Below are 20346 nucleotides of genomic sequence, written 5' to 3'. Positions count from 1 at the left end.
ACATGATTATCAGTGGTGAATTTACGAACGGAAACCAAATTTTTTATAATGTCAGGAGCAACAAGAGTGTCTTTAGCTTTAGGGTGCGAGATGGAATGTCGATGAACTTGGTACCGGAAGCAATGACTGGAATACTGTTACCATTGCCAACTAAGATGGAACGAACATTGCTAGTATTAAAAACAGTGTTTAGGGTACCTGAGTCTGCGGTGAGATGCGATGTGGCACCGGTATCCATATAAAAAGCGTCGTCAGGAGAGTGTAAACTCATGGAACTGTACGCTTCGGCAATGTCACTGGGATGAAGGTATTCCGTGGATGGAGTGAGATATGCCTGTCCACGTCCAATACTGGAAGGTCGACCGCGTGACTGTCCACTGCGTCCACGGCCTCGATAGGAGCTGTGACTGAAAGGTTGCTGCCATGCTGTTTCCGGAGGTGATGTGGGATACAGACAAGGTGGCGTTGCCCACTGTGGTGTCCAGTGATTGCTGTAAGCCGGATTTGCTGCACGATACAACTGGTAAGGATGTGGTGGAGTTGGCAGCAGTGGTGGAGTTGGCAGCAGTGGTGGAGCCGCAGTTGAGGAGGACGATCGACTGCCACTGCGTTTGGATGAGCCTGAGCGCTGTGAGCGCTGAGTTCCACGATCTGTGGTCGAAGCTGTAGCTGCAAGCGCTGTAGGTGAAGACGTACAGGTCTGTTGAGAGCGGCGGATCTCTTTGGTTCGCAGCTGTGAGCGAGCGGCATCGAATGTAGGCATAGCTTGTTGGATAAAGGAGGACACCGTGTTGTATTCCTCCGGAAGGCCGTTGACGAGTTGAATCACAAGTCGTTTATCATTCATAGGAAAATCAAGATCACGTAATCGATCCGATAGGGATTTAAGTTTATCACAGTAATCATCAATACTAGTGCAATCAACAAACTTAAGGTTAACAAACTGACGTTCAAGAGTCGCAGCACGGTTACCTTTGTTGTCTTGAAAAAGTTTCTTGAGATGATCCCAAATCTCTTGAGCAGTTTCGCCATATTTGAGAACGGTGAGCATTAAATCCTTGGTCATGGTGGAGAACATCCATTGACGACAGAGAGCGTCAAGTTGAAGCACGGTGGGAGCGTCGACATCCGGTGGTGGTGTGGATCCATCAATGAGAAAGAGAAGACGATGATCCTGAAGATGGAGCTCGAATAGAAAAACCCAAGAAGAGTATTCATCATGTTTGATATCTAGGAGAATAGGGATGAGGGTTTTGATATTGTTGATGGTAAACGCCGGGTGTAGTGTCTTTTTATCTCCTGCCATGATTGATGTTGTTGAAGAAGAAAAGAAAATGGAAGAGGAAGAAGAGGATCATATAGTTAGGATGATACCATGTCGGTTTTGGTAAAACACGCCTTAACTTCCTTAGAGGGATGTTAGGCAATATATATTATTATGATTACAGTCCATCAATGAGAATATCCTGTGAGCTGTAAATAAGGGAAAATATATTCTATTAGTAACCTCTGGTCAAATTTAGTAATTCTTTACGGGACCTTTGCGATAAGGATAACTATTAGCCTACGTCTTATGCCCTTCACAAAGTGATGCATAAAGGCTGGAAAGGTGTACCATAAGGGTTACTTCACAAATTGGTTCCTTGGAAGTGTAGAGCACGAAGTTGTGTGATGTCGATCTTTTTTTCAACGCGCCTTTGCAAATTTGGCATGTAATGTAAGTTGCTCATTATAACATGCTTGATACCAGAAGATAAAGTTAATATCAAAAGTCTTAAGCAAAAAAAAAAAAAAAAATTGTTTCACAAGATTTACTTTTATAGTTCTAGAAGTCTATCTAAAATTGTGCGGTCAAACTACCTTTTGACTTTTCTAATTAAGTCAAAACTAATTGTATCTGGACACCTCTAAGGTGGTGGATACAAGAAGTAGATGTCGATTTCATATGTCATAAGAAAAATTTATTTGCTTTCTAAAAACTTGATTTTCTTGGTTCTAGAAATCATTTTGAAACTGTATTGCAGAACTGATTTTGAACATTTTTGCTTATAGAAGCTCAAAAGAAATTTCTTAAGTGGTATGTAAATAGACTTTAATCTTACTAACCTCAACAAAATTTACATATCATTAATATAAAACCGAGAATTTGGAAAGCCGGTCAAGCTATATGATGAAGTCAATGTTAAATGTAACATTCATGTCCAACAATGTATCCACGGAATGTACATCGATCGGGTTTTCAAGTTTTCAATATAATTCAGCACGGATAAATTGAGTGTTATGTTACTTTGTTACCATTTTAAGATTTAAATCAGACACAAACTAAAAGAAAAAAACATGTTTAAAACAGCCAATGAAATCGTTTTGTTAGTGCACACTCTTTATAGAAGTGTGCACAAAATTGGACTCAACTCTGCTGCAAGAAAATCTCCTCGAGCAGTAGTTTGTACTACATTGGCAGTTTGCTAATTACTTTGAGCAGCTGTGGTGGATGGTCACCCACCAATTTGTTTGGCTTCTCGCCATCTCCGGTGTGTGTTACGTACATATTTTCTGCCGTCAATTCATGACAATTTTGCGTGTATCAGAGATGGGTGATCCGAAGATGTTTGTGCATGTGGAGGTGACTTATTGGCGAGATCCAAGACCACCAAACATGATCGTGTTTTTACTTTTTCACCAGAACAGTAAATTTGGTCAGTTTCACTGGTGGTAATATTTTTCACCAAAGGCGTGTCAGAAGCTTAAAGCCTTAAAGCATATATGGAAACTTGTTAGGTGAAGGCCAAGAGTGAGCTAATTTTCTGAAAGATTAATTTACTCATAGCGTGCGAGCATGTGATCCTCACTTTGTCTTTTTTCCGATTTTGGAAGTTTGATGTTGGTAAAGCCACACTACGATTAATGCACAATAACTACTTAAGGTGTGCAACTTGGTAGTACTTGTAGCTCCTGCAACAAGGAAGAAAGTGAGGAAAAGAAAGAGAGGTTAGAGCACACACATCTGGTTGAGAGATTGAGTTCTTTTTTCAGACTTTAGTTAGCAGGGTACTTGGAATCATAATCATATATGGATAAGTGGATAGAAGATGTTTTTGTTGCCATTCTTTTCTCCTTATTGGGTGCGGTTGCTGGATTCTACTTTTTTATTTTATGCGTGATAGTCTTGAAGTGTATATGCTGCATGCGCCGAAGAATAATGAAGATTTTTAAGAAAAAGCCAGAACAAAGCAGCAGTGACAACGGAGGAGGACATACTGTGGCGCAGGTGGATGTGGAGATGGCGGGGAGGAGGGGGGAAGCATGATGCTTTAATTTAGAAGTTGGTTATTAAGTGAAGAGAAATGGAACAACAAGTAAAATAATTTAAGAGTTATGTTGATTTGAAGTGGTTGGTTTGATTGAGAGATACAATCAAACTATTAAGAGTGTCGCCGCCGCCAACAACTGTGTCCGGTTAAGATGTTATTTATGTACTTAGTATATGAGACCTTCCAAGGTATGGACGTTAAAATGAGTTTTAAATTACTAAGAAGACTTTATTGTTTAATTAATTAAGCTTTCTTCTGTTTAGTTAATTTGTTTGTTCGGGCAATCATTCCTCATTTATGTCAATTTCTCTTCTTATTTTTTCTTCTTTTCATCTTGTTATGTGCTCTGGTTTGATGATTATGAATGTCTGATCGCTACTTACTCCCTAAAGCTAGATCAGTACTTTCTAACAGTCCTCCAGTAGTTTCATACAATTTTTTTATTTTGATCACAAGCTTAGAAAAACTTTTCTCTACTGAATTTTGTTTTATGGGTAAGGCTGAGAATGGATTATTACAATACATCGAAAGATTTTGGATAATGAGATTAAGGTTTGACATGGTGGGGGTGTTTTTTGTCTTCTGTTTTCCTCTTTCTGCAGTTTCAGATGCATGCGTATTCATTCTTCCATGGATCTGTCGACATTATTTCTAAGTTTTAAGGCATTTCTAATTACCGGGGCTCTGGATCCGATCATCCTTTCAAGTGTTTGGGTGAAAATTTTCTCTTTTCTGCTTGCTTTTTGACCCGGTTGAGTTCTTGAAAATTCGAATTCAAGATATAAAAAGTTACAATTCTCCGGCCTGGCCAGAAAACAGTAAAAGCCCGAATCCCCAGCCCACCCAGCTGAGTCAGCCAGAGATAGCGGTCCAAATAAAGTACTAGTAGAATTTTAAGTTTTTTTTAACACATTTTTACTGAACTAAAAATATTACCATGACCGAGACTGGCCAAATTTAATTATTGTCATGGTCAAAAAAATAAATACAGATCAAATTTGGTGGTCTTGGGTGTTGCCGATGAGTCACTTCCACATACAAAAAGATTGTCGTATCACCCATCTGCGCCACACTCATTGTCATTGATCGTTATATTTGTTTTTACCTAGTTCTTTTCACCAAACGCATGTCAGAAGCTTAAAGACCTACAAGCATAAATGGAAACTTATTTGCTGCTGCACCAGGGTTAGGTGAGTGCCAAGAGTGAACTAATTTTGTGAAAGATTAATTTACTCATAGCGTGCGAGCATGTGAACCTCACTTTCTCTTTTTTCCGATTTTGGAAGTTTGATGTTAAACTTCAGCTACCAACACTGTGACAATTAATGCTTTAAGGTGCACAACGTGGTAGTACTTGTAGCACCTGCAACAAGGGAAAGAACAACACACATCTGGTTCAGAGTTTGAGTTCTTTTTTCCTTTGAATAATTTCAGATCTTACCAAAGGAGAGGATATTTCAGATCGTCAGTACTAGGAAGAACATTCATACATGGATGTTATGGCGTTTTTTATCTCCCTCATCTTGTATGCGTTTGCTGGATGCCTCACTGGTTTTTTATGCGGGATGTTCATTGATTGTATGCGTTGCAAGTGCCGAAGAATTATGAAGATCTTTAAGAAAAAGCCAGAAGAAAGCAGCGGAGTCAGTGACAACGGAGGACATACTGTGGTTCAGGTGGATGTAGAGATGGTGGCGAGGAGGTCGGAAGCATCATGCTTTAGTTAAGAAGTTGACTAGCTATTAACTGAAGATAAACACAATTACAAGTAAAATAATTTAGATTTAAGTGATGCGAGTTTGATAGAGTGATTAGGAGTGCCGGCGACAACTGTGTCTGCTGGTTAAGGTTAAGATTATCTTATGTACTTAGCAGATGAGTTATTCCAAGGTATGGATGTTCAAAAGGGTTGTTAAAGTTAACGGCCGGGAACTAATAAACTGAAAGAAACAAAGAAGTTTGGCTCTGATTTTCTGATTCGACCCATTAATCATTTCTATTACTTAATTAACAAAATTAACTAAAGTTCATTTACACTAATTAAGGCCGATTTGTCGTGACTCATGACAAATAATCCATGGATAAGGGGCTTTTGCATATACTATCTAACGACCATATTTTATGGTCTCGCTGGCCCTTATAACTTTTCCTTAGCACCCCCGATAATACGATTATTTCACAAACATTGTATATATAATTTGAGACGGAAATACTGACTCAGAATGAAAGTTAGGTCAAAAACTTGAATTCTAGAGCTCGTGGCCCCCTACCAATAGGAATTGAGGATTTCCAATATATTTGCCAGTTTTTTGTACACACCAAACACCTGGGGTGGAGATTACTCACCGCTGCACGTACCGGAACATTACCCTATCCCTAATTCTCTTCCCCTCCCTTCCCCTCCATTCTTCCCTCCTAATACTAAAACTCTGAAAAACCCTACTAGAACTATGAAGAAAAACGGTAAAAAAACACCGAGATATACAGGCTGCTCCAACACCATCACTAACAAGAGATGAATCCTGTCATAATCGATATTTGCATTCAAACAAAATCAGATATAAACGCCAACTTCCAAGGCATCTATTATCTATCAATCAAGATTGTTTACATATCCAGATTTCTTTTCTTATAAATCTAACAGTAGATTCATATGGGTTTGTTTCTCGCTTCACTTATAAATCCAAACTTGAGTTTTCCAGAGGCATCTATTATTTATCTGTCAAGGTTGTTTATAGTTCCACACTTGGGTTTTGTTTTGGGTTTCTTTTGTTCTTACTTTGCTTATAAATCTAAACTTGAGTTTTGGTTCATGATTTGATTTTCTTTTGTTCATGTTGCATGTATTTCATCGGTTGTTACGTAACGTAGTAGCAGTATAGTCCAAAACCCCTCACAACCTCTTGGATCTGTAGAAACTTTAACAATTAGTTCTTATTGTTGATCCAACAAATTTTCAGATTTATAGAATTCAGAATCAGAAGCGAATTGGGTCCTCCTCCTATCTTATTGCATACGTAACATTAGAGGTATACCACATTTGTAATTTTATAATTGTTGAAGTTAAGTTGTTTACCATCTCATTATTTGTAGTTTTATAGTTGCTGAAGTTGTTTACTGTATCATTATTCAGTTCCTATACTGATCAGATGGTATCTGCTTGGCAGGGACCCCAACAACACATCCACATTATTCAGCACACAAAATACTTTAATTAACTTAACCCCGTGCAACTTACGGGAAAGATACTAGTGCTCACATAATAACAGCCCATCCACATGAAGGCAGTTTGCTTCAAAAAAAACATGCAAGTAAATTTCTAAAAAAATTAGAAGCTACAGGCTAATGGTTACTATGGTACAGTTCAACCACCCAATGAATAAGTATGACTCGGCCTTGGTGTGCTGTGTATTCGGCCTTTTACTGTTTTCTACCCGGGCCGGAGTTAATACTAGAGAATTGTATTTTTTACCCTGTCATTTTTCACCAAACGCATGTCAGAAGCTTAAAGACCTAAGAGCATATATAAAAACTTATTTGCTGGTGCATCAGGGTTAGGTGAGTGAGGGCCAAGAGAGAATTAATTGTCTGAAAGCAATTAATACATGCATACAAGATTAATTTAATTACTCACAGCGTGGGAGCATGTAAACCTCAGTTTCTGTTTTTTCCCATTTTGGAAGTTCGATTGTGGCAAAGCCACTGGTGGGGAAACTCCATCATGTCTTCAAATGTAACATTGGAGCTTGACGTGTAACAAAAAGTAAAAACAACTAGTGGAATCTGCAGATAAGTCCGAAAACTGAACTATCTGCATTACAATTGATGTACAAACTTTAATAATTTAAGGTCTACTTGTAGCTCCTGCAACAAGGAAGAGAGTAAGGAAAAGAGAGAGAGAGGCTAGCAGACACATCTGGTTCAGAGATTTTGAGTTGTTTTTTCCCTTGAATTATTTCAGATCTTACCAAAGGAGAGGATCGATCTTCAGTAATTAGCAGGTGGTCCTTAGAAGGATATTCATACATGGATGATCAGTCGTCAGATTATGATGGTGTGGCCTTTTTCTGCATCCTCATCTGGCGTGTGCCGAAGAATTATGAAGATTTTTAAGAAAAAGCCAGAAGAAAGCAGCAGAGTCAGTGACGACGGAGGACATACTGTGGTTCAGGTGGATGTGGAGATGGTGGGGAGGAGGTCAGAAGCATGATGTATTGGTTAAGAAGTTGACTATTAACTGAAGAGAACTACAACTAAAAGTAAAATAATTTAGAGTTATGTTGATTTTAAGTGATGTCTTTCTTATGGGCTGCTTCAAATTAAATGGGGTTATGTCTTGCAGATTTTCTTCATGGCTTTGTTTTTCTGCCTCCTCTTCTAATTTAATGCTGTGGTAATTCATTTCCTTGATTACTGTTTTGTTGCATTACACTTTGTTCTAGTAGGCCTATGGTCTAGACTCTAGTTCCAGTACTGAACCAATTTCGAGGCAAATAAGGTTAATGGTATTTTTTATTTTGGGGATTGGGAGAAAACAGGGACTGTCCTCGCATGTTCCTCCAATTCAACAAAAATTTAACAATCGAGCCTTTCCGGGTTCAATTAGGGAGGCAAAGAATTCCCAATAACCACAGACAGAAGCATTGTACATGATGTTACAAGCCTGATTTCATATACATGCTCTTATAATAACACAGCCCATACGGATGAGGCCGAAGAACATGTAAGAAAATTTTGAAAAATTAGAAGCTGCAGGCTAATGGTTACTATGGTACATTTTTGAATTGCAACTATTTCAAGGACCCAGAACCTTCAGACGAGTTGATCATAGATGGTCGACTGTCCGCTCTCTTCAAAAGATTATTTGCTGCCGTGGCTTGTCTTGGAGCCAATGCATTACGCAGCAACTCTTCTGCCAGTAAATTTCCCCGAGCAGTGGTTCGCTGGTACATTGGCAGTCTGTTAAGTTGAGGTGGATGGTCACCAACCATTTTGCTTGGCATTTCAAGTATGTGTTCTGTACGTGTTTTCTGCCGAGAATTTATGGTCTTCGGATGACTATGAATGTGTTAAGTTAGTGTAGCCCCCTGAACTGAAGAACCTGTTTCTGAGTGTAGCACAGGTGGGTGATACGATCTTTGTGCATGTGGTGGTGGTGGCTCATTAGCGAGACCCAAGACGGCCAAAGTTGATCTGTTTTTATTTTTTCACCATAACAATATATTAGTCAGACTCAGTCATGGTAATGTTTCTAATTCAGTAAAACGTATTCCCGTAAGGAACTTATGCATGAGACAACTTAAACTTTCTATCTTTATCCAGTAATGGAACATCAAAATGGCCAAACCCGCCATCATGGAGTTCTCATCACGTTTTGGAATGTGGTCAACCTAAAACCTAGATCCCAAGACCCAAGACTTGCCAAAGGTAACTACTGACACTTTCCATTTCCATGAAATAAACCACGATCACAAACTTTAGCCTCTTCCTACCAAATACAGATGGGAACATCTTTCTTGTTCATAGTTAGATATTTTTGTTTAGAGGTGCAATGATATGATTACCTTGGCAGTGTGGATCTTATACTAGGTTGGTTGGCATGAGAAGCAAGACCAGCTCTGAGGTTTGCATGCCTATTTAGCGTACTCTCAAGCTGCGGTGGAGGTAACTGCAAGAAGTAGCACTAAGGATTTAAGACACGGCAAAAAGTAAAAAAAAAAAAAAAAAAGCGCATCATCTAAAAGCACATAAATGAGTTACCTGCAATAACACGCCGAAAGAATGCGGCTGGGTTTGAGATGCACATTTTAAGAATCCTACCCACAACTTAGGCATCTTCCAAATCTAAAGCCAAAAAAGTTAAAATAACAATAATACTTCAGCAAACATCATTCACAATCTGAACATATACACAGAGACAAACATTGGCCAAAGAACAAGGCAATGGTTTGAACCTAAGTACCTGTTTGTTGACGAGTTTGGTGAGTATCTCCATCATAAAATCAACCTGAGTGGCAAAAGAACAGCACATTAGTTAACAATCTGATCTAACCAACGGAAGTTGAACAGAAAACAACGGAGAATTTAATTACCAGAGTTGGAAAGGCATCAATAGCTTGAATGACTGTTCTCATGAATAGCAAAGGAAGAGGTGTCTGGTCAACCTGAAAAAGAGATTTTACAACAGCATCAGAGTGGGTGAAGTACAAAAGGAAAGATATACAATTTAAAATAGATCCATATATTGCTGTATTATCGCATGAGTGGAGTATCAATACATACCAGCTGGTTCAAGGCCTTGGCTAACACCTGCTGTGTAAAGACCGTTCGCTGCTCAAAACAAGCTGTGCAAGCATCTGTTATCTGTAACCATGGATAAATACATAAAATTAGTGATGAGTGGTTATTTAAGACTATAATGTGTTTATTGAGTTTCACTTTTCATTTCTTTCTTCTGCTTTCACAAATTTTATTAATTTCCCCACTCAAGAAATTCTTGCTAGAATAAGGTTGTGTTTGTAACAGAATAACTAGACATGGTACACCAGAGAGAGAACACTGCATGCCTTCTTAAGTGCGACTCCGTCTCTTTCCGGGTGAATCCCATGGATGGCAACCAACACTTCTGCTGGTGTTAAAGCTGGACCAGTATGTGCTGACCCCTGTATATGAACACAACTAGAACATAAGAGTTCATTCATACAGACTCTTTAAATCTGATCAAAAAAAAAAGACTTTAAATTTAATATCAGTTTAGAATTTACACGTTTAGCAGTCTGGCTCGCTCAAGCAGAATAGTAAGCTTATAATGACTTTCAAGAAATAAAGAGCATGTACCTGAAGAATACGAGCCAGTGCTGCCTGGAACTTTTCCAAGGGAAGACCAACAAGCTGGGGGAAGATAGGCAACACCTGAAGGTACGCAACAGTTCCAGATACAATACTTAGTTAAGCATTCATGAAATCCAATTGAAGGAATAGCTTCCTTAATTTTTATACAGTTGTAAACACAACTAACAATCAGCATTAAGGATAAGAGACTGCACTAGAATTGCCACTTTACTTTACAAATAGTATATGTTGGTTTATTATAAACGCCGAAATACAGTAAAATAACAGAAGGTAAGAATGCCAGAGTAAGTGAGATTGAACAGCTTAATGCAGAGGTCATATATAGAAGTAAGAATAGATTGAATCTCTAGACCCCATGATTCAAAAGCATCAGCGTACACACAGGTCAAAATGAACTGAACACCCATATCACAAAAACTGTTTTCAAGTCTGGGCCGACATAAGGACACCACACCCTAAGTAGGATTAACATTAAACATAACAATTTATTTCTACTGCATTAATCTTCAGAGAAGAACATGTTATGAAGCACAATCCAAGGTATTGTATGTGAATCAATTGATAGTAAGAGCACAGAGCACAAAAAATACCTCGTCTTTGGGAAGTGAAGACAACATCGGTATAAGAATCGCAGCATCCTGCAAGGCAGAAAAGAGTCAATGCAAGAACCATAGCAATAAGTGAGCCAATAGAGGTTGAAAATTATAATTGAAGGAAGCTACGAACCTTTAGCTTTGTTTGATACAGATGCTTAACAGTGGCAATCAGGTCAGCAGAAGGAGTAGTTTCTTCAGTCAGTACTTGTAACACCTTGCCATAAATTAAGAACAGAATCAATATAATTCATGGTTGGTTAAAACGGACGAAGTAACAATATTAGAAAGAAGACCTAACAATACCAGCATCAAAAAATTTTTGCTTCCTTGGGGAGGATCAGAAATTATTCGCAAAAATTCAGAAAATGATGATCCAAGATTCCTCACAAGATTCGGGATATGCCGATGGACAGCCTGTATCACCTCGATTAGTTTAGATGTTGTAAAAATATAACATGCAACAATGACAGACAAAAAATTCATGGTATTCTGATTTTTGCAGTAGGTAAACAAAACAATGGAAAGACCTGCTTAACAGTCTTCGGAGCCCGCCCATAAACATCAAACACAAGTTGCAGAAGACTGGGTTTCTGCAGAAACATGATAAACAAAAATTATCAAAATCAGATCACCTAAGCGAAACAGAATTATTTGACTTATGCGAGGGCCTAAATGGTTGACCTTTGTGCATAGAGCAAAAAATAATGACATGCACCGCTGGGCTTGAGACAGTGATACGTTAGAAACAGTCTGTAGAGCTGGGTGGAGATCTTTCGCAAGCTCACTCCTAGGAACAACTCCAGGATCTGAATTTTGAGAACCACTAGTAGACGTTTCCTGAACTCCAACCTGTAGAAAGAACGCATCAGAATGTGAAATACTTTAAATAATATAAAATAAAATGACCAAAAAGACCTTGAAAACAGGCTGAGCTTACATTTTCATCGGGGTTCGATTCAGTGACACCAACTTGTGAGGACTCTGTATCTGGAATCCGTTGATCAATAACTGACAACAGCATATTTGTTGCAAACTCTTCAACTTTTTCTGATGCGTAGCTAAGCCGATAGAGTTTGTTTGCAACCTAACCAACAATAAACAAAAACGTTAAAGCAATGCCCTATCATAGGAATATCTTTTCACTTGGATGGATCCGAAGAAAATTAAAGGAAAAAAAGTAAGACTACCCAGCAACTTATTAGTAGGTTTTAATAATAGATAAACAAAAGTCAGCTTTTTTACCAGACGGATAGCCTTTGCACGTACATCTTCTTGCGGATGAACAGAGCACTGCAATTGAAATAGAGAACCATAAGCGAGCCGTACAAACAGTAACTGCGTTTGTGTGTGTGAGAGAGAGGGAGAATTAGTACGTTGAAAGCTATAGTCAAGCAAGCATCCCTGTTAAGTGGACGGCCCAATATCAAGCTCCATACAGCACCAAGGCCCTGAGTGACACGGTCACCATCACGAACATCTTTCCCGAGGTTGTCAAACCCCTCTGAACAACAAAGGTCTTCCAGCAGCTTCAATGCAGAATCAGGCAAAAGAGGAACTTCACCAAGAAATCTGCTGAATGACTTATCTGAAGCCGGCAAAGTATCTCGCAGAGATTTGGCCTACATAAAGAGACTGTAAGACTTCAAAGTAAAATAACAACAACAAAATAGATAGAGTTCTAGAATAACTTACAACTGCCAGAAGAAACTTCTCGTATACACTCTCAGCAAATGATGAGAATTCATCTTCGCAGGAGATCACCACACTGCGCAGGTGATAGAGTACATGCATTGCAAGCTCATGTCCCTAAAAATTGAAGAAGATGCCACAATGAATAAAAGGAATTAAGAAAGTTGTCAAGTTCTGGAATACGCAAGGCTCCAAAGGCCCAAACTAGATGTGCATACCTTCTGGTGCTCATAATCCGAAACTATATGCTTTTGCACCATTGAAATAATATCTTGATCAGCAGCAGTCTGCCAACATAAAGAGAGACTCGCATTACAAAAGACGTAGAGTTTATTCCATAGTTATCATATAAACTGACTGCAAAGTATATTTCAAAGATAAAGCAATCCACCATGAGTAATTTCAATTCAAGCAGATAGTAATGTATCAAAGACATGTCTCAATTGATTTCCCAGGATACTGAGATGAGATGCTGACAGACTAATATTGTTAGCGTTGATTTCACATCACATGTCAAGTCCTATACAGGAAGCTTGAAGACTGTCTAACTGTTGCTGACACTTTAAATAAGCCTCCCCAGAAGTATGGAATGCCATCTGGTATTTTGGTCATCGCATTCCCCTGTTCCGTGTAAGATGCTTAATTGATTCAGGTCCTGCTTATGTAAAACACCCTCTAAACACAGAAGTGGAACTCTCTCTAAGTTTGTCATGAAGTTAAAGCAGGAAAGAAAAACAGACAATGCATTTCAGATACTGTTTTCAAGATCCATGGCAAAATTTGGTGAAATCCGTTTTAGGACCTCTGCAGATGGTTTGATTTCAGATAAATTGAGTTGATGGAACTGAAGCTAGACAGCCTTTTGGAGATAACGAAGAACTCTGCCATTCTTTCACAAAAATCACCGCCGCAGTCTGTGGATGACGATGTGAACAGAAAATTCTCTTTCATTACTCTGTCTCAATATACTGTGAAATTGTTTGCCTAACAGAAGTTCATCCAAAGATTTGGTGCACAAATTTCAACAACATAAAAATCATCATTATTCACGTTAAAAGGAGGCATCTCCTCAAAGAATTCATGTCGACTGTACAGAGATAACAGAAAAATAAAATATAAACATAACTGTTGTGAAGAGAACAAACCAAATAATATACATTTCATCACTACCTGCAAAACTAAGCGTGCAAGTAATTCCATGCATGTCCGACTACAGCCTGTTGCATGTATCTGTCTGCTTGATTCAATAAGACGCCCAACTGCCAAGTTACTCAAGCGGTTCTGCTCTTCTCCTGTCAACTCAATATATGATGGGACAGGTGGTAACTCACGAAATGTCTCTTCAGGTGCAGATGTGCCTGGAGAATTCTGACCAAAATCCATCATATTAGAATCCTGCAACTCTGGTTCCACTACAGAGAAATCTGGTTGTTCTGGAGATAATACAGGTTCCAGATCCATGATGATGTCAGAAGGTGGAACATCTGAAGTTGTATTATTAACCTCTGCAGATGGATCAATAGTGAGACCTTCTTCGTCTACAGGCCCGATTTCTTCTTTAAAAGTATGTTGGTCATCTAAGTGTGTCATGGAACTTTGAAAGAACTCCGTATCACTTTTAGACACCAAAGGCTCTATAGCATTTTCTGCCTTTGGGACCACCTGAACTGTGACAGGACTACCCATAGAGACTGAAGCATCAAAAGCAAACCGTGAATCGGTGATCTCCTCCTTCACAGGCAGCGGTTGCACGGCTGCTGCAGGTGCTGGTGGACGCCGCGGATCTAGGCGACGAGGATCCTGAATAAACTAGAACAATTACTACTTGACCAAAAACAGCTCAAAAATCACAAAATAAGGTAAGCAAGACTGTAATAAAATGGTGAATTACCCTTCTTGGATCACGTTTAAGATCTGCAGGAAGAGTGGAAGCCGAGCTCAAATCAGCAGATGGTGCACCTACTGCTTTTGTGGAAGAAAAATGAGTTACAGCTTGTGATTGGAAGAGAGTAGACTGCTGAGAAGTAGTAGTTGGAACATTTGGTACTGCAACTTGAGCGGTTGTAATTGGACCTGGCGGTGAAGGCACTGGCATGTTCCCTAATATACTTGATAATGGTGGTGAGTTCTTAGGCAAGTGTCTCATATTAGCTATAACAATGTCAGCCATCAAGTCAGGCTGGATTTGCGAGATGAGAATTTCAAGTGATTTGGCCCCTCTTTCTCCTTCTGCCAACAGGGCAGCAATCATGGCAATCATTTGTTCAACAGGAGTCAACTCATTTTGCATTAATGGTACCTTAGTAGATACTCCATTAGAAGTAATTCCATCATGCCCAGAACTGTTTTGAACTGGTAAGGGTGCATTTCCCACAGGAAGATAGCGAGTCCTTTTTGCAGGCAGCTCATCAGTATTGACTGCACCGTCCACATCTGGAAGCATGGACCTTTTCTTATTCAATTCAGCAACAGATAAGAAATGGTTTGATGATTGATCCTCCTGACGATCAAAATGCAAGACAATCCAAAGCATTAGGGTGTTTGAACAAGAAAAGAAAAATGTTATGAGCAATAAGATCCACGAGAAAGTGTACCACTAGAAAGGTTAGCTACCTTGTTAAATCGAGCATCCCGTGACGCACGTTCAGTATTCTTTATTATTTTATCGATTTTCCTAATAACTTGATCAGCAGCATCCCCTGCATTCATTGCCCGCAAAGCCCTAACCAGTCTATCCCGCGACTGCCACATAAGTGCATTTTGTGTTAGAGATTCATAGTTTCATGGATTGTGAAGTGTAAAGGGAACTTGGAAGCAAGGAACACTTATCACTGGAAAACTAAACAAAATGTACTGAAAAGTTTACCTCTACAATGCAGGGGTGGGTACACCTTAAGAAACCCAGAAAGGCAGTCCTAAAAGAGTACTGGATACTTGCAGTATGACTCCCAGGTGTCTCGAAATGTGGATCAAACCCAATTAATGCTGAAAGAATATCAGTGTAATGCATTGGCCGTTTCCTTGCTATAGCAGCGAGACTGTCAGGCAGAAAGGTCATGTCAGGCCACTAGACAGATTTTCCCATTTCCCAAAGATATGTAGCAACATGTAAAGCATCACGACATACTGTAAGAAATTATTATCATTTTTGTCCAAGTTCCAATATGTAGAAAATAAAAAACAGATACTCATGCACCTAAAGACAAACAAGTTATTCAAATGGCTCCCCAGACAGGAATGCAGCAAAGTTGACATAGGAAAAAATCCAGGGCAAGTAACAGAAAATTCGGTAGCAGATCCAGGCAATTTCTGCAATGCATTTACCCCAGTGAAACTTTGAAGTCAAAATATGTGACCTCACATAAGAATACAATGACTGTAACACCATCAGCCTTGGTCATAACACATACTAAGGCACTCTTGTAAATTGACAGAGAAGCAGTTCCACCCATGACCCGACAAACCTGCTATCCTGAGATAAATCCAGCAACATTTACATATACCTAGCCAAAGGAAATGGTTCAGCTTTTTCCACTGGGAAATGGTTGTTGCATCTATGTATGTGGCAGAGGCGAAAACGTTTGCTAAAGTACTCAACTGCTTTGTCAGTGTAACCAGTCTAGACGAACTTTACATAACGGGTGATTTAGCAGATTAGCAATGACCAGTTCAAGTTCGACATCCGTATAAGTATTTATTTCTAGCATAACCTGATCTGCGTTATTAGGTAATCACACTTCAGACAAGGGAAACCCTGTAACATCGAAAGTTTCTGGTTTTAACCTCCCTAGCCTTAAAAATCTAACAGATCCTTGCAATGGATGTCAAAAAATCAATCACTTTTCCAGACTAGGTTACAGGATAAAGTAACTGGGAGGACCTGCAGAACTGCACAGTAATGAGACATACTTCGTTTTTAAGTAACCACACATCAGACTGTGGAACCCTGTAACATCCAAAGTTTCCTGTTTTACTCTCCCTCGCCTTAAAAATCTAACAGATCCTTGCCATGGGTGTCAATTGCTCTTCCAAGCATGAGAAAATACAACAAAAGACTAAGAAAATTCGCGATGAATTTTCTCCCAATATCGAGTTAAGTTTGAAATGTACTGATCAGGGATGTGATGATTTAACAACTGTCTAGACTAGTTGGGCAGATATCTTAATTAGTTGCAAATATCAAAAAGAACTGCTACAGGGATCACATATCAGAAACTCCTAGGTCACATCTGTTTGTATAAGATGGACTTCCCACAAACTGTAGAAATGAATTTGAACAATTCAGCCCTGAAAGTGATTAAAGTTGTGCATCGAAACTGGCGGCAGAGTTTTCTGTAGTTCTACATTTCAGGTCTGACAGACTCTAGTTACGTATAAGTTGCAGAACCGTTCTTACATTTTGCAGTGTAGTGCAGATTAACATGTTTACAAGTACCGATGATATTGATAAATCAAATGCTGGTGAAAAAACTATAAAAAACTATAAACATGTCAATACCCAGCATTTGGTTCATAATATATTCCATTCACAAAGAAACTGAGTGCATTGGAGCACAAAAATGTCATCTGATCCTTGAAAAATATCGTCTGACACATACCCGCCAACAGATATGTTATTAAACCTACTAAGTGCAGAAATAAGCAGAAGAGAGAAAAAACAGCAAGTATGTTCAAATTTTAGATGCCGATAGGTGAACCTGAAGCCATACGAGCCACGACTCGAAACCGGAGGTAAATGGAAGAAAAAAAAAGATTCAACCACATCTCACACAAAAAACAGTTGGGTGATTTTTCTAAATCTCTATATTAATTATATATACGTGCTAAATGTATATCAACAATATATTACAACTTGAAACAACAGTTGCCTCTAGGAGATAGTCCCAATGACAGGGTATGATTACGAAACAGTTTACAACATATAAAATGCATCAAATGGATTCTTTTACTATAACTGGTCAATGTGCTGGCATTGATGCAATCAAGGTCCAGTTTTATACTGCCTATCTTATCTTCAACTATTTAATCCATCGATGCAGCAGCGATGTCAAGCACAAATCCATATTTGGTAATCACCAACCCCGCTGTTTAACTCCACAAATAGAGTTGGTCAGCATCCCGAATAATTCCTAGGAGACAGCTGAATTAGAACCTGTTACCAGCTCGAGAAATCCCACCAAACTTTTAAAATAGTAATGTTGGGAAGACAATACAGTAGCAAATGCATATGCATGGATAAAAGTTAAGGCTTCAAACCTTCTGATTAGTTAGAGATTATTAATCAGATGAAAACATGTATCATGGTGATGTGAATAGAAACGAGGGCAGAAATCGAACATCACATCAATTCATCGCGAAGGAATCACAAGAAGAGGTTAATCTCTCCTATTTATTTAGATTTTAAGGAAAACAAGCCGTTGAAGGACCTTATACCACAGAGTCTATGTATATCTATTGACCACTATTCGTGTAACCTGTAAAGTCAACGTTGGTTTCAAGTGCCTAATATTTCCCTAATGATAGCTTTAGTTGCTCGGATCTTAAGTTTCTACATAAGCAAGATATTAAAATAGTAATCCAAATGAACTTTGAAATCAGCCAACCAAATAATCCATTGGCTATAAGAAATGTGCAAAGGCGAAGCCAGACTCACCAATTGATCACAGTAATTGTCACACAACCAGGAAGTGTCTTTGCTGAGCGCAGCATATCCAGTAAATATCCAAGACTCCTGTTCGCTTCCAAAGTGAGCAAATCTGGATCCAGTATTGGATGACCTCCAACCACCCATGAGATATTAAAATTTTGACCCTTCACTGTAGAACAAAATGACCGCATCAGAAACTCAAGGAACTTCAAGCAAGCAATCACAATAAATTAACTACGAAACACATAACAAGAACAGGCAAGATGATATACCTTCTTTAGAGGATGTTTCATCATCTTCGGCATCAGACGTGAAAAGAAGAACATACATTTCCAAAAACTTTATCGCAAGCAACTTTGTTCCGACAGGACCAGACTGTAAATCAGCCAAGTCAACATGCGTGAGCATCTACATGACTAAAACATATTGATTAAGTATTTTTCACTGGAAGGGATTTGTATATCAGCTGATAATGCCTACCTCCAAAGCAATTCCACAGACGGCATCCTTGAACTTCACCATCCAACTCCACAGCTCTTCAAGCCATCTCTCCACCTTACCAGATTGATGATACTGTGATTTTGCAAAAGGAAGTATCTAAGTAATAAGTATTAAAAGTTAAAACTATTTAAACCAAGAACAGCAATGAAACAAAGCTTGTTAGGAAGGATGCATATGAATAACAAACCTGTAATGCCATCTCTTCCAGAACGCTGCAAAAGAAGTTTGTACCACTAACGATAGACTGCCGTACAACAGATGAAGCATCGTCTTTCAAATACGTCAAAAAAACGGGCATGAATACAGATGACTGATACATCACCTTCAACCCAAGCTCTTCCATCAACCTGGCACCACACACAACCCCATAAGATTCAAAATAAAATCAAATTGTCTTACTGCATGTCTTCAATTAGCCCTAGAAATTAATATTATTAGTGGGTGACCTAAACTAATCTTAACCTACAACCCCCAAATTGGTGAAACCCTAATTCAACACAATGTAACAATTAGGTTATAAATCAAAGAAATAACATGCAAAAACACACAATAATCAAACATTATAAGGAGATGTCGGTACTAAACTTATGAATTTTACTTTACAGCCTCCAAACAGTCAAACCCTAATTCAAAAATCAATCTAATTGACCAAAAAAAAAAACACAAAATTCACCAATAACATGCAAATTAATAAACCCCCATTCACCAACAACTTCAAATTAACACAAAAAAAAAAATCAAAACTTTGATACTTACTCTAATAAAATTTTCCGAACCAAAACTTCATTAGAACCCTGAAGTTCAACAATATAAGGAAAAAGCTCAACAACCAACGAAGAAGGTTCCACAGACAATAGAATATCTTTGGCTTGTCTTAAAGAAGACAATTTAACAGCTAAATCTCCATGGTTTTTTACAGCGGAGAGTAAAGAAAGTGTCTGTTCTCTTGAGGTAACTCCTCCTGCCATTGTTGAAGGTTATTGAATTAAAAAGAAAGGATGGGAAGGAACTAAGGCGTTGTTTCTAGGGTTTGTAACATTTGAGAGGAAAAACTAGGGTTTTCTGTAATTTTGATGGCGACGAGGACGAAGAAGAAGAAGGGTTCTTCGATGAAGAAAAGAGATGATGAGAGAGAGGGAGTTTAATTCACGAGGCCGCACCAGTTTTTTATTTGGTAGCTTGATATGATGGGCTTTATAGATTGGGCTTACCTATGTGGTTGTGCGGAGGCTCTCGCTAGGGTGAGCATGGACCGGTTTTTTACCTCATCCACATCCAATCCAATTAATTACGGATTTCAAATTTGGCATCGCATCCAATTCAACTTCCTACGGATTCGCATCCAATGGATACACAGATGAACGGATTGGGCATAGATAACCCAATGGATTTGCTTTAACTAAAATTTATAATGAAAAAATAAAACATGATTTCTTAAGAACCTACAAATTCCATATAAAGTAAATATAAAAGTGTCATTAACAACACTCCAAGCAAACACGTTAAAAATTCCTAAACTATCTGCATATTTTCTAAAAACTATATAAATATCCTTAATCTGACGGTTATGGATGTCCAACGAATTTTCAAGGTGGCATCCGAACCCAATCTGCAATCCCTAGGATTCCAAAAAACTCATTCGCACCCAACCTATTAGCGAACGATTCGGGCATCCATCTGCAAAAATGCGGTTGGTCCCAGTTAAATTCGCGGATTACGGGTCAAATGCTCACCCCTAGCTCTGGCAAAC

At 38.7% G+C, this 20346-nt stretch overlaps 1 protein-coding gene and 1 long non-coding RNA gene across 2 annotated transcripts; one reads left to right on the top strand and one right to left on the bottom strand.

The window, feature by feature from the left end:
* Window positions 1-2965: 2965 nt before the first annotated feature.
* LOC113335343 lies at window positions 2966-5269 on the top strand. Its single transcript, XR_003353292.1, has 3 exons — window positions 2966-3499; window positions 3914-4501; window positions 4746-5269. It is a non-coding gene; the product is annotated as an uncharacterized LOC113335343 (long non-coding RNA).
* Window positions 5270-7805: 2536 nt separating this feature from the next.
* On the bottom strand, window positions 7806-19745 carry LOC113312324. Its single transcript, XM_026561089.1, has 27 exons — window positions 19353-19745; window positions 18784-18943; window positions 18576-18668; window positions 18368-18470; window positions 18102-18264; window positions 15315-15486; window positions 15062-15190; window positions 14340-14948; window positions 13619-14248; window positions 12667-12735; window positions 12452-12565; window positions 12133-12378; window positions 12002-12049; window positions 11697-11843; window positions 11441-11608; window positions 11287-11349; window positions 11063-11173; window positions 10890-10973; window positions 10754-10801; window positions 10149-10223; window positions 9878-9973; window positions 9594-9674; window positions 9404-9475; window positions 9274-9318; window positions 9072-9155; window positions 8876-8979; window positions 7806-8504 (listed from the first exon to the last, which is right to left on the bottom strand). The coding sequence occupies exons 1-27, from the start codon at window positions 19562-19564 to the stop codon at window positions 8381-8383; spliced, it is 4050 nt and encodes a 1349-aa protein (XP_026416874.1). The 5' UTR covers window positions 19565-19745; the 3' UTR covers window positions 7806-8380.
* Between the last annotated feature and the right edge of the window lie 601 nt (window positions 19746-20346).

Source organism: Papaver somniferum, chromosome 1 (assembly GCF_003573695.1).
Source record: "Papaver somniferum cultivar HN1 chromosome 1, ASM357369v1, whole genome shotgun sequence".
In the NCBI taxonomy this organism is placed as follows: Eukaryota; Viridiplantae; Streptophyta; class Magnoliopsida; order Ranunculales; family Papaveraceae; genus Papaver; species Papaver somniferum.
The sequence above is the reverse complement of the archived record's forward strand: the minus strand, read 5'-3'. Positions and strand labels throughout refer to the sequence as shown.